This window comes from Marmota marmota, unplaced genomic scaffold, assembly GCF_001458135.2.
Source record: "Marmota marmota marmota unplaced genomic scaffold, marMar, whole genome shotgun sequence".
NCBI classification, from domain to species: Eukaryota; Metazoa; Chordata; class Mammalia; order Rodentia; family Sciuridae; genus Marmota; species Marmota marmota.
In genome coordinates this window covers 66,675,980-66,689,132 of record NW_026000026.1, presented here as the reverse complement: position 1 = coordinate 66,689,132, position 13,153 = coordinate 66,675,980, and the positions used below count along the sequence as shown (strand labels likewise).

Here is a 13,153-nt window from a genome sequence, read left to right as displayed (position 1 = left end):
AAAAAAAAAAAAAAAAAAAAAAAAAAAAAGGTAAATATTACATTGGTACACCGAAGATATTAAGTTAATTTTAAGAAGATTAAATTCTCTCTAAATAAGCTGATTGCTAATTTATTTAAAATGACAAGAAAAGCAAAATTCCAAGAAACCGTATACAAATTTCACAACTGTTTTCTTACCCCGTAGGTTGTACAGTCGAACTGTATGAGAAACATGTTCAAAGTAGCTAGTCACTTCGGAATAAATCTTTCCATGTACCACTCTGACAAAGGGTGCTTTTTTATAAACATAAGGCTGAGGAGGAAATGACATAAATTTTAGTAAACATATTTTGGTTTCTAAATCTTTCCAAGAAATGTTTATATAGTTTCCAAATAGGCAAACACATATCACCTAATATTTGCAATTTTAAATGAAAACCAGACCTTAATTATATCAAAATATGCAACATCTTAAGAATTGAATATCACATTTTAGTTATTAAAAACTGCCAAATTCTATATTTACAAGTGTTTACAATTTGATTGGCTCAGATGATCTACAAACATTTCTCCCAGGCATAAAAATTTCTATATACAATCCCTATACTGCCATATAGTTATTTATTGAAAAACAGTAATCATTCTACAGCCATGACATCTTCCCAGGCTAACATTTATTATAATAACTAGGCCCCCTATAATGTTCAGAGTGTGGGGCAGGTGATAAGGATGTCAACAAATATTCATATAAGGTAATAGAAAGCAGGATCTAGAAACAGCTTAATCGTAGTCAGGTTTACTAACTAAAACATTTTGCCTGTTATGTGAAAGAACTATTTAAATATAAAGCAAATTCATAAACTTAAAAAAAAATACTTGGAAACCAGTGGTTTAGTTTTCATTATTTGAAATATAAGTTCAAGAAAATACGAGAAAAAGCACTTAGGTGACCTGAAAACAAACTTAAAGCATTTATTAAGAATTATATTTTAAATATTATTTTAAAAATTATATTTTCATATGTTTTATAGCATATACTTTAAGAATTATATTTCAAGTATTAGAGACCTTAGCTTAATAATAGCATGACAAGCTAGGCTTCCAGCGTGAACTACTTGAGCAATGTAAGATTCAAAGAATTGTGTAATTGTATTCCAAATCTATATCTCTGGCTAGAGAAAAATATTCAGAAGTTAATAAAATATTTAATAATTTACAACATCCTTATACCTGATTACTGCACATAGCAAGAAAGTTGGTGGGAGATGAGAACCTGAGATGGTGATGTGTGGGCTCCTACTGTTTTCTGATACATTCAGCTGACTCTCTCCCTGCTATTATTTTATTTTGCCTTTATAAAAAATATCCCAATTCTCTTTAACCTTCTATCTGACATTACACATAGTTAAAGAAAAAATAATGCAATTACTTTTATCTAGGCTCAATATTTCATAGCACAACTATCTTTAAAAACTTAATAAAAGCCCCGCGCAGTGGGAGCAACTTTGGAGGCTGAGGCAAGATGACTCCAAGTTTGAGGCCAGCCTCAGCAATTTAGTGAGGCCCTTAGCAACTCAGTGAAACCCTCTCTCAACATAAAAACTAAAACAAAGGCTGGAGATATGACTCGGTGCTAAAGCACCTCTCCCCTTGGTAAAATCTGAAGATCCACTGTCCATTCCAGAACACCTACTATGAGCTGTAATTTACCTTTAATTCTTCACTGACTTAAAAAAAAAATACATAAAGCTAAAGCCCTTAATGTGGCCTACACAATTCCTAAAAATCAAATATTTGATTTTGGTTAGCAGGTGTCCCAAAATTTCAGAACAAAAGTAACTTTCTCAGAAGATAAGTCCCGCAGTCAACAAAACATTAAGGAGGATAGCTAACTGATCTCTAGGTGGGGAAAAAAACCTATAAAGTTTATAAGCAAAAAAGGGAACTCTAAAGAAAAAATACAGAAATAACTAAACAAACATTACAAACTATTATAAAAGAAAAATAATGAAAAAATTAAATGACACATTGAAAGAAAATTTTGCAACATAGGGAAAACATCAATTTTACCACATACAAAAAGAGTAATTAAAGATCTACAGGACCCCATTTGATTCAAATGTATGATATGTCAAGATCATTGTATTGTCATGTGCAACTAATAAAAAAAAAGAAAGACAAAAAAAAGATCTACAGGACACAACAATATACCATTTGATCTAAAAATGTACATAGGAAACTCACAGAACAAATATGAAAGATAATGAATGGAGAAAAAGAGTTCCACCTGACTAGTAATCACAAAGTTTTAACAGGAAAATATATTTCAATTAACCTATTATCATGGGCAAAACTTTTAGTATGGCTAATTCTCAGTGCATAGAATAGTACATTTGAGAGTTCCTTAAAAAAAAAAAAAAAAAAAAAAAAAACGTTGGGAATGAACACTTAAAAATGCTTCATACACCAATGCAAAATTACTAAGTTATTCTCAGGAAAAAAAAAAAAATCAGAGCCGCATCAAAAGGATGGAACAAAGATTATTGCAATGTCCCAGCAGTGAAGAATTGGAACAAAGTACATGTGCAATATTAGGAAATTTGTACACATCCAGTGTATATTAAAATTGTGCCATCAGACTGTGAGTACACCTACAAATGAGAAAAAATCATGCCATCAGACTGTGAGTACTGCTACAAATGAGAAAATATGAAAGTCCCGTGAGACAAAACTGAGAATAGTGGGAAGGGATATGCATAAAATAAAAGACAATAAAAAATAACACATCAAAGTGTTGGCAGTGGTTTTCACAGGATTCTGGTCTAGTTGGTAAATTTTATTGTTTTCTTTATTGTTTTATATATAGCAGGGAAAATTTGTTTTATTGAAGTGCTAAAAGTTAAGGAAAATACGGTCGATTGCATAGTCTATTTGTCCCACAGAACTAGGTGTTTTGTGTCTGCACATATGCTGTGCTGCACACATGTTAAACACCACAACAGTATCCTAACCTTAAGTTAAATCTAGCTTCCTTTTATGCAAAAAATTCATTCACTATAGCATTCTAACTGAATTACACTTCTGAAACACTGTTTATCTAACTTTCAGCTACAAATTGATAGGCATTAATAAGGGTAAACATAGTACTGGAGCCAAAAGTTTATCCATAATAGATAAACATATCAATGATAAACTGATGAGACACACCCCATCCCAATACTTTCAATAAGTATATTTCACTTGTCATCAGTGCCACTCACCTGGGCAAAACCATCAGGCAGGAAGAGGTAGGCGCCGCTTTTGTCTTTTTTACTTGTGGTTCCATACCAGGTAAATTGCACTTTTATTTCATGGATTTGCTTGTCTTCTCTTGTCATCATTGTCTAAAGGTAAAAATTTAAGCAACTCACTATCACATTGCATCTGATTCTGTGCACGTGTCCATTAAAAAAATGGTTACAGAATAGATTGAAAAAGTGCTAATTTAAGCTTCTAATGTTCAAAATTCTTGGTTGAATACCAAAATTTTATACTTAGCCTCACAATTTAAAACCTTCACAATAGGAACAAAAAGTGAGAACACACTTCATCAAGATCAAAGAGCTATATGTATTAGGAATTCTAGACCACTGCTTCTCAAACTTTCTGTAGAAGGAAAACATCTATTTTTTATTTCCAATATGCATGGGCCAAAATTTTTGAGAAGTACAATAAAAGCGAGTTGAAAACCAGAGCTGAATTTAAAAATTATTTTTAAAATGACATGACATGAATATTCAATTTTTTACTTTTAGCAATTTTACTCTATCAAATTGTTTTCAGAGTTTTGTAAACATTCCTAAACATTGACATTTTCAAAACTTATCTAATGAACTATTAACAGTCCATGGCATAGCACCACCTCACACTAACTAGTACCACCCACAGACCACAGCTGTGAATAATGAGGGCCACTGAAGCTGTACAGCTGCTCATCCAAAAGAAACCCGGAGTATTTGGTACAGCTCTTAGAAAGACTTTATTCCCTTTGCAAAGTAATCTGCACATGTAATTAAAAGTGACAAGCCTTCTTTGAATTTCATAACTATTTAGAACTTACCTCCATAAGCCCAGTTTTATCAAATGAAAGAATAAGGTGGGGGTTCTCTAGAATTATAGGTTCGCTGTCACTCATCATACTCTTTATGTTGAAAATTTCACTTGTTGCTTCACCATTATAGACAACATATTCAGCCAAATCTGAATCTGGTTTTCCTGTTTCTAAAAGTGTATACACTTTCAGGCCCAAGGGTGGTGTTTGTGCTATAAAAGAAATCTTTAAAAGATATGGGAGGGAATTAATTACAGAAAATATAATCCACTGAAAAGCACACAATTTATATTTTCAGAAAAACAACAAACTACCATATTTTTAAAAAGAGAGGATATAATACTATTCTACAGATGATTTGATAACTTATGGGTATGGTATCTACATCTTCGTTAATCCAAGGAATCCAATGGCCTTAAGTTGGTAGGCCTATCAAAGCATCAATACTTCCACTCCATATATGAAACTATAAACCATCCTCAATTGTTTTACAGTGTTTTTATTGGATGTTCAAAGGAGGAAATTCTCCATAAAGGAGAGTAATGGTTTATTGTAAACAATACTTTTTCTTTAATTAATAGAAATCTTTTTGTAATATTGTAATATTTCAATATGCTGAAATAGTAAACAAAATTATATGAATATTAAACATGACAGTTTAGTCAGCAGTAGCCCACAAAATTCCTGAGGCTTAGCACACACTTTACAAAGCATGGAGGATGCACACAACATAAGACTCCTGCCTTACAGAGGCAATTCCAATTCCTAGAAAGGATTCTTTTTATAAAATCTGACTAAAACTTGCATTATACTTTTGTTTTTCTTTTAAATATTTTTTTTAGTTATAAATGGACACAATCTATTTATTTATTCTATGTGGTACTGAGGATTGAATCCAGTGCCTCACACATACAAGTCCAAGCTCTCTACCACTGAGCTACAAAACCGTAGCCCATTTTTCTTTTTTATCTATAGTATTAGGCATATACAAAAGTGAAGCCAGCAATGGCTTTTGACAAGCAGAAGTAATTCCATTTTAAGAGTTTTTAGTTTATGTGTCTCTAAAAATACAGTTTGAATTATACTCCAGATTCCAAACATTTAACCTTTCTAGTGATGTGGGATTCAGTTTAATATTGCTTATTTTAAGAAATTTTCACACACACAAAAGCACACATACTTCAGTTATTTGAGCCCAAATTTTCTGTAATTACATCTTAGGGGAAAAAAAGCATGTTAATTATCTTAGACAGTCTCTCTTCCATGATGTGTTATATCACCTTTGCAATGAAAAGTTGAAACTATTCAAAATTAAGAAGCGTGGTGGTATTTATTTCAATTTCAATATGCATAATTATCATTAAATTGAGCCAGACCAAAGAATTCAAAATTTTATGAGTAATAATTACTTCATAATTCAGAATCTAATTAATGACATTCATACTTAAAAAGATATGCAATGTACATACCATACTAACAACATGTTACTTACTAACAATGTACCATATACCTAACTAATGATGATGTTAACATTTGGGGAAACACAGGATCTATGTATCATTTAACTGGCCAGTTATACTGTCTGGTATTTATGATTTTTGCCACTTCACAATGGGCTTAACATGAGGCTGTTATACAGATATAAACCATACACTGGCTAGGCTTTTCTTTTCTAACAATGCCCCTTTAAATTCTATGGTCACAACATACCTTATAGACCTCTTGTGAAATAGTATCTTCTTTAATCCATACTGCACTGACTTGAATATCCAGAAGTTTTCCTGTGTCCGTGAGCACTTGCACATTGGGGTTATTCACATAGGTTGAAACTACTGAGTCTCGGTGCTGTTCTAAAGGATTATAGATCACAAGGTACCTGCAAAAACATCTGTGTCACTATCGGGATCTCAAAATATTTTTTTTACTTCTTTCACACTCTTCCTAAGACCCCAGTTTATATCCAGTCATAGAGTCCACACATGGAGAAGAGATTCAAAGGAACACTCTGGTAAAACTTTCAGAGAACAAGCAATTTCATCACAACAAATACCACATAGTACAAAGGATAATGAAATTATGATTCAAAAGCACTTTCTCAGAATAAAGTGTTTAACCAATGGAAGACGTTAATAGACTTGTAATAAAGCATTTTTTTACATCCCAGAAAATGACAGAAAAGTATGGGTCAGTCATCTAAAATAATCAGCTCTATATAATAAATACCCTGATTCCTGCTCAAGTTCACTGAATAAAAATATCCATGACTTGTCTGTTTACAGCTTAGCCACAATTAATTCTCAGAAAATATGACATTTATTTTAGACCACTAAAACACAGCCAATTATATGGCTATAAATGCAGAATCTCATAATTCACACATATATTTTATATATAGGGGGCCCTCATTGTTCAAGACAGGTCTAAAAAAAAAAAGATTACTTGAAGTGAACCCACTTACAATAAGGACCAAAATTTTATAAATATTGGTAAAAAGAAATTTGATGGGAACTTAGAGAGGAAAAGGAAAAATCAAAACAATTAAAATAAGTTCAGCAATATCTGCTACTATGTGTAAATTCTTAGTAGGAACAACAACAATGATAAAAATAAATAAACTGAAATTTTTGGCAGAATTTTTCCAATATTCTATACTAGCACATTATGATAACATTTAATTTTTAAATGATTTTAAACATAACTATATTTGTAAAAAAAAAAAGACTTTGTAACTTTTCCTATAGTCCTTTCTCAATTCTGATGTTCAAATAATTCAGTGTTGAAGGATCCAACCACCTAGTTTTTCACTGGCACGACTCTGCCAGTTCCTGGCTGTTTCATAATTTTGCCTGTGAATAAAATCTATACCATCCTGTGAGAGATTTCATGTAATCTGAATCCTTGGCATGATTTATGATTTTACTTCATAGTCAATTTGAATTATATTATCTTCAAATAAATCAAGAGTATTCTGAAGAGGATATTTGAGTAATAATGTTACTGCTTCACTAGAGAATATTTTCAAGATCTGAGATATTTTGTTTTCCTAGAAAAACCTGTAACTACAGAAACATAGACTGAACAGTTAGATAATAACCACATTTCCAATATATAGTAGCTATAGCTAGGAGAAGCTAGCATCTGTTCATTGTAATACATCAGAAAGTCTATAGTATTCTTTCATCCTGCATGTTTCCTTTCTTATTTTTATTTATTTTTTGCTTTTGATTGTATTACAAACCTCTCATAAAGAAACAAAATTAATGTCTACAGTGACCATAGTAAAGAAAAGGACAAAGAGAAGAACAAAGGGAAAAAGCACAAGAATGTCTCTAATCCTATTAGGCTTCTAGACCTAGGCATCAGAACAACACCTAACTTGTATCACCTGTCTTCACTGAAATTCCATATGTAAACAACAGATCAAGGAAGTCACCTGGCCATAAACATACTCACAAAAAGCACTGAAACCTTTACCACTAGAAAAAACCCATTTTATCCACAAAAGCAATTCTCAAGGAATGTGATGGTGGTGTCCCTTGAGAGTTGTTCTCTGAGGGACTTGTTAACCTATTTTGCACCCTCTCACAGCCCCCTACCAAAGTTTACATTTCACCTGACTATTCTCCCATTATAAACACACCTGGAGAGTCTCCCATTATAAACACACCCTTGGTCACAAGTTCAGTGTTATCAATAGGACTGTCCCATATACCTAAGGTGCACTGGAAAAGAAAAACAGGTGATGGATGCTCACTCTTTGCACCAAAGATGTTTAAACCAGAACTCTGAAAATGAGTGATTTACTACTGAAACTCATGTTCCCAGAGGCTTATGAAGCCAGTATGTGAAGAACTCTAGAAAACCATGGCCTGAAAACAAGTCAATCTTCTAATTCTGCAGAAGCCCAGAGGCAGACCCAGGCACTTGTAATACATGAAACCTAGAGTAACTGCTGAAATGTTTCTTGGATGCTCCATTACACAGTGCTGGTCATGAAGACAGTGATAAAATACAACATGTTCAAGTAATCAATTAGATCGGAAGTATCCAGAATACTAGTTGCCTCCCACGGATAATTTAAATATTGACTCGCACTTAAATGCAAATAATAGTTTCAAACATATATTTGGTTTTGTAACATATTAAATTGCTTTTAGGTTCTGTTTTGTTTTATTTGAGTAGCTAATTAGTATTTGACTATAATGATGTTTCTACTGTACTGAATGATTATGTAATTATCATTCCAAGAATCTATTCAAACACTAAGTATATACATAATGTGTATAATGCTGCAGTAAAAAAAAAAAATAATTTTTAACACAATTAAAGATTCACAGCATGTTCTTCAAGTGCATCACAGTACAAATTTATCTGACACACATTCAAAGTCCTATTTCTGTATAGAGAAAATATAATTATAAATTATATTTCCTTTAGAAATAAGAACACCATCACAAATCAACTAAATTTTATCGTCAATATCATGTCTCCTAGTCAAACATTTGTTATAATTATAATAAGTACATTCAGAATTCCTTCCCTCCCTTTACAGCAGAAATTCACATCATGTTAAGAAAGAATGGAAATCCTTGAGTCCACTATTTGGGGCAAGTCAGCGCCCACCAAGATGTGAGCAATACAATAAACCATGCAGGTTTCCTTCTAGGACTGGATGAAGGATGGAATATGCCTCTTGGTCAGTGGAACCTTGAAATTACCATTCAGAATGCTTCTTGTATGTCTGAGGCAGCCCTGATGACTGTATTTGGGCAATCTACATGGCATCCTTTACATTCTTCCTATAAGGAAACTTGAGGTTTGGCAAGGTTAGGTATGTTGCCAAGGCCCACCCAGCTAAAAGGCAAAACATGGCTTAGCATTCCCTCTTCACCCCAGAGCAATCCTCTTAATCACCTAGAATATAAGAATCTTTGAGAGAAGTGGTTTCCCCAGGAGATTCCCTTAGTTACAAATTCCTGTGAAGAACTTCCTCATCAGCTACACCAAAGATCCCCACAGAGCTTCTCTTCTGAGGAAACTCAGGATGAACAAAAAGCTATTTATATTTTAAGCATATTACATTTGTGAAAGAAAACTTAAAAATGGGGAACACCAGAACAGAAAAGATCCTGCAATATATACTAAGGAGTTTGTTTTAGGACCTCACTGCATGTGGCAAGAAAACCAATATCTGATGAAATATTTTTAAAATACTATGTATTTTTTTAACTGTGTAAGAAGATAAAAATGAAAAAATATTTTCAAGACTTCTGTAAGCCCAGTTTAAAATCAGTTAAGCAAACACTAGATTATATGAAAATAATTTTAACTTTATTTGCCTACCATAGCATCTAGCACAGAATAATATTCAAGAAATAGTTGCTGCATGAGTAATCCAGAAAAATCCCACTAACGGAATTTATCATTTATAAACACTACCTAATTGTGTGGGGCTTTATTCTTTTATCAGAGTGTTTCCATTTTGATTATTTTGATTCCTCAAAAAATACAAAATAGGTAATTATCCCCTTTGTAAAGATGTAGGAAATGACATTATGGAACATAATCTAAAGAAGAGAGTTCAGGATTCTGAATCTGGAAATATATGGATTTACATATTAACAAACATGTCAATTTCTAGATTTGAGGTCCTTTCTATATTCTACCTCATTTTCTAAATTTAGAATATAATCTTTTTTTTTTCAGTTGTAGATGGATGCAATACCTTTATTTTATGTATTTATTTTTATGTGGTGCTGAGAATCTAACCAACACTTTATACGTGCAAGGCACGCGCTCCACACTGAGCTACAACCCTAGCCCCTAGAATACAATCTTGCCATATTAGTTATCAGGGAAAAAAATTAAGATATTGAAAACAAAGAAAATCTTATTAAAGATATTAAAGATATTAGTTCTTTAAAAATTGCAGTTTGGGGCTGGGGTTGTAGCTAAGTGGTAGAGCGCTTGCCTTGCATGTGTGAGGCTCTGGGTTCGATCCCCAGCACCACATAAAAATAAACAAATAAAAATAAAGATATTATGGTCCATATACAGCTAAAAATACTTAAAAATATCATTTTTGTAATTCATGGACTTTGGACTTAAAGACATTCAAAATCAAATCCCCTATTATAATGCTTAGAATTTGAGAGGTTTTGGATAGCCCCAAAACCTAGCATCTGTATTGTACGAAATCAGGAAATAAGATTATCATTAGAGGTAAATGAGAAAATGCTTGGAAAACCACCTAACTTATACCAGGTACAAAGTAGAATCTCAATAATAATCCATTTCTATTTTTCCCTAATGAGATCCTCACAGAATTCCAACCAAGGACTCTGTATATTATCACACCCAGATGGTCAAATCAATGAACCCAGTTAATGGCACAGCTCTAAATCCTAATTTTGTGTAAAGCATATATAAATCTAAATAAAATAAATTAACAAAATTGCATATAGGATAACACAAATAGCTTAAATCAAGAATTCTGATAACATGATAGCGGCAGGTGTGAGGGAATACATACACCAAGGCAGAGAATATATATATACACAGCAACCACATGGCTTATAAATAAATTAAGAGGAAAGGAGAGAAGGATTCCTTCTGGTACATGTGGCTGTAAAGTTAAGAATGTGCATACATATCTATACCAAATGAGGAAAGAAAGAAACAAATTGGTAAATCCAATATGATGGGATAGACAATAAGACAAAGGTACGACAGGTGTGGGGCAGTTAGGATCATTAAGAATTAAAAAAAAGTGTGTCACATTAGATTGGGTAGAGAGAAGTGTTGGGAGGGGAGGGGAGGGGAAGGGGGGATAGGAAGGGCAGAAGAATAAAATATACATTATTATTGCTGTATGCATATAGGTGACTGTATGACCAATGTGATTCTGCAACCTGTACAATCAGAAAAATGAGAAATTATACCCCATTTGATTCAAATGTATGAATTGTCAAGATCATTGTACTGTCATGTGTAGCTTAAAAAAAAAGAATTAATCAGAAAACAAATTATTTTATAAATTAATTTTATGCCAAATGAGTCAAATGTACATACAGAAAATGACAAAACTTGACAGAGAAACAAACAAACAAATAAATATGTAAATAAAAACAGACCAAATGACCCAACTTGCCTCAAAACAAATATATAATTTGTGGTAGAAAAGATCTTTCTAACCATAACAGGAAAATACAATATTGTATAAGGCTGACAGATTTGTGGGGGGAAAAATACTAAAACTTTTTCTGTCTTAAAAAATAAGATTAAAGAATAACAATTTTTTTAAAAGAGAAAAACTTCTATTTTTACAAATCAATAGATATCCAAACACTCAAAATAGAAGAAAAAATATGAATATTTTAAAAAATCAAATGGAAGTTGAAAAGTAAATGTTTCTACTTCCAGAAGAATTGGAGTAAGCTAGTGATAGACAAGAGTTCTCACTTCTGCTAGCCTATGACAAGAGCCAAAGAACAAACTAATCATTTGCTTGAAAGCTCCAAAAAAAAAAAAAAAAAAAGAACTGAGAAGAAGGAACCTTAGAGATGTGAACTGCCTGTAGTCATCTTCACCTGACAACATGCCCATTCTCAGCAAGTCAGGGGATGGGAGCTCCTATGCAGAGTCCAGTGCAGAGCCTGGAGGAAATCAATGGCGCAAGGAAGCCACAAGAGCACTGGAGTGGGAGTTGGAGGGTTCATGTTAGAGAGATGATTTTCTCATCATGTTCTCACTACCAGGGCTTCACAGAGAGGGAAGCCTAAAATCTAAACAGAAAGCCTCTGAAAAGCAAAGCTGAGACATCTCATCATATTTTAGGGTCTGCTGGGGAGTACAGCCTACGAAGCATATCAGGCTCTTGGCTTAAAACTTAATAGTATCTACATTAAGAAGAGATTATGTGAACCAGTCTCAGTTCAGCATAGTCCTTGTTTAGAGTAATATCTTCTAGAAGATATTTTCTGGGCCTCTATAAATTTTATATACAATGCTTAGCACACACTACAAAATTATAAGGCATCATAAACATTCTGGTTTCAATATGAAGTGTCCTCCAAAGACTTAAATTTTGAAGGCCTGGTCCCCGTTGTAGCAATGTTCAGAGGTGGGGATGTTGGGAAGTGAATTGATTATGAAAGCTCTGACGTTATTAGTGGATTAATCCATCAATAGCTTAATGGACTTCTGGGAGGTGGTGAAACTGTAGGCAGGTGAGGCATGGCTGGAAGAAGTAGGTCACTGTGGGTTCCCTTGGGGACTATTATCTTGTCCTTGATCCTTTCTCTCCCTTATCCTTCTTTCTCTCTATCTCCCCTGCCCTCCCAGTTGCCATGAACTGAGGAACTTCTGCTATGCCCTTTTCCATGATGTTTCACAGCACCTAAGGCCCAAAGCAATAAAGCCGGCTGCTGTGGTCTAAAATCTTAAACCGTAAATCTCAGACTTAAAGTTTTCTCCTTTAAGTGGTTCATGTCAGGTATCTTGGTCACATTAATTATAAGCTTAAGATTATAAGATTAACACACTAGAAGACACAGGCTCATGACTACTAAGGAGAGGGGATGAGACTAGAACTACATGGTACCCAGATATTGAAGTTAGCTGTTAAGACCTTAAAACAGTATTTCTAGAGAAAGAGAAAAACATGAATGAAGTGATGAGGATAAATACTTGAAATTAGCAACTCTGCAAATTCTTTAACACTAGAGTACAATCAGAAGAAGGTCAATTTAAAATTTCCAAGTTGAAGTAGAGACCAAAAAAAAAAAGGTCAACTCAGTGAAAAGATTCAATATGTAAAATAAGATGTATATAGATGGAAGCAAGAAAAAAAATGACACAAGGCAAATACTTGAACATCTAAGAATTTTCCAAAACTAATTAAAGTGATCAATCCACATATACAAAAACCATGAGCCCTGAACAAGGAAAAATACACTATAATATATCAAGTTATAGCCCTTCCTCAAATCCTCAAAAAAGGCAAAATCTTAGAAGCAACCAGTAAAAATAAGACACTAATATGAAAGAACCAAAACAAATATAATCACAAGAAAGTGCAGGC

At 33.1% G+C, this 13,153-nt stretch overlaps 1 protein-coding gene across 1 annotated transcript in view; it reads right to left on the bottom strand.

Annotated features, from left to right (window-relative positions):
- The window catches only part of Man2a1 (mannosidase alpha class 2A member 1), a 159,002-nt gene that overhangs the window by 42,694 nt on the left and 103,155 nt on the right, over nt 1-13,153 (bottom strand). Inside the window, exons 12-15 of the mRNA XM_048811867.1 lie at nt 5,782-5,947; nt 4,081-4,296; nt 3,242-3,364; nt 180-294 (exon numbers count right to left, since the gene is read on the bottom strand). Coding sequence (XP_048667824.1) covers nt 180-294; nt 3,242-3,364; nt 4,081-4,296; nt 5,782-5,947 — 620 coding nt within the window. The remainder of the gene's footprint in view (nt 1-179; nt 295-3,241; nt 3,365-4,080; nt 4,297-5,781; nt 5,948-13,153) is intronic.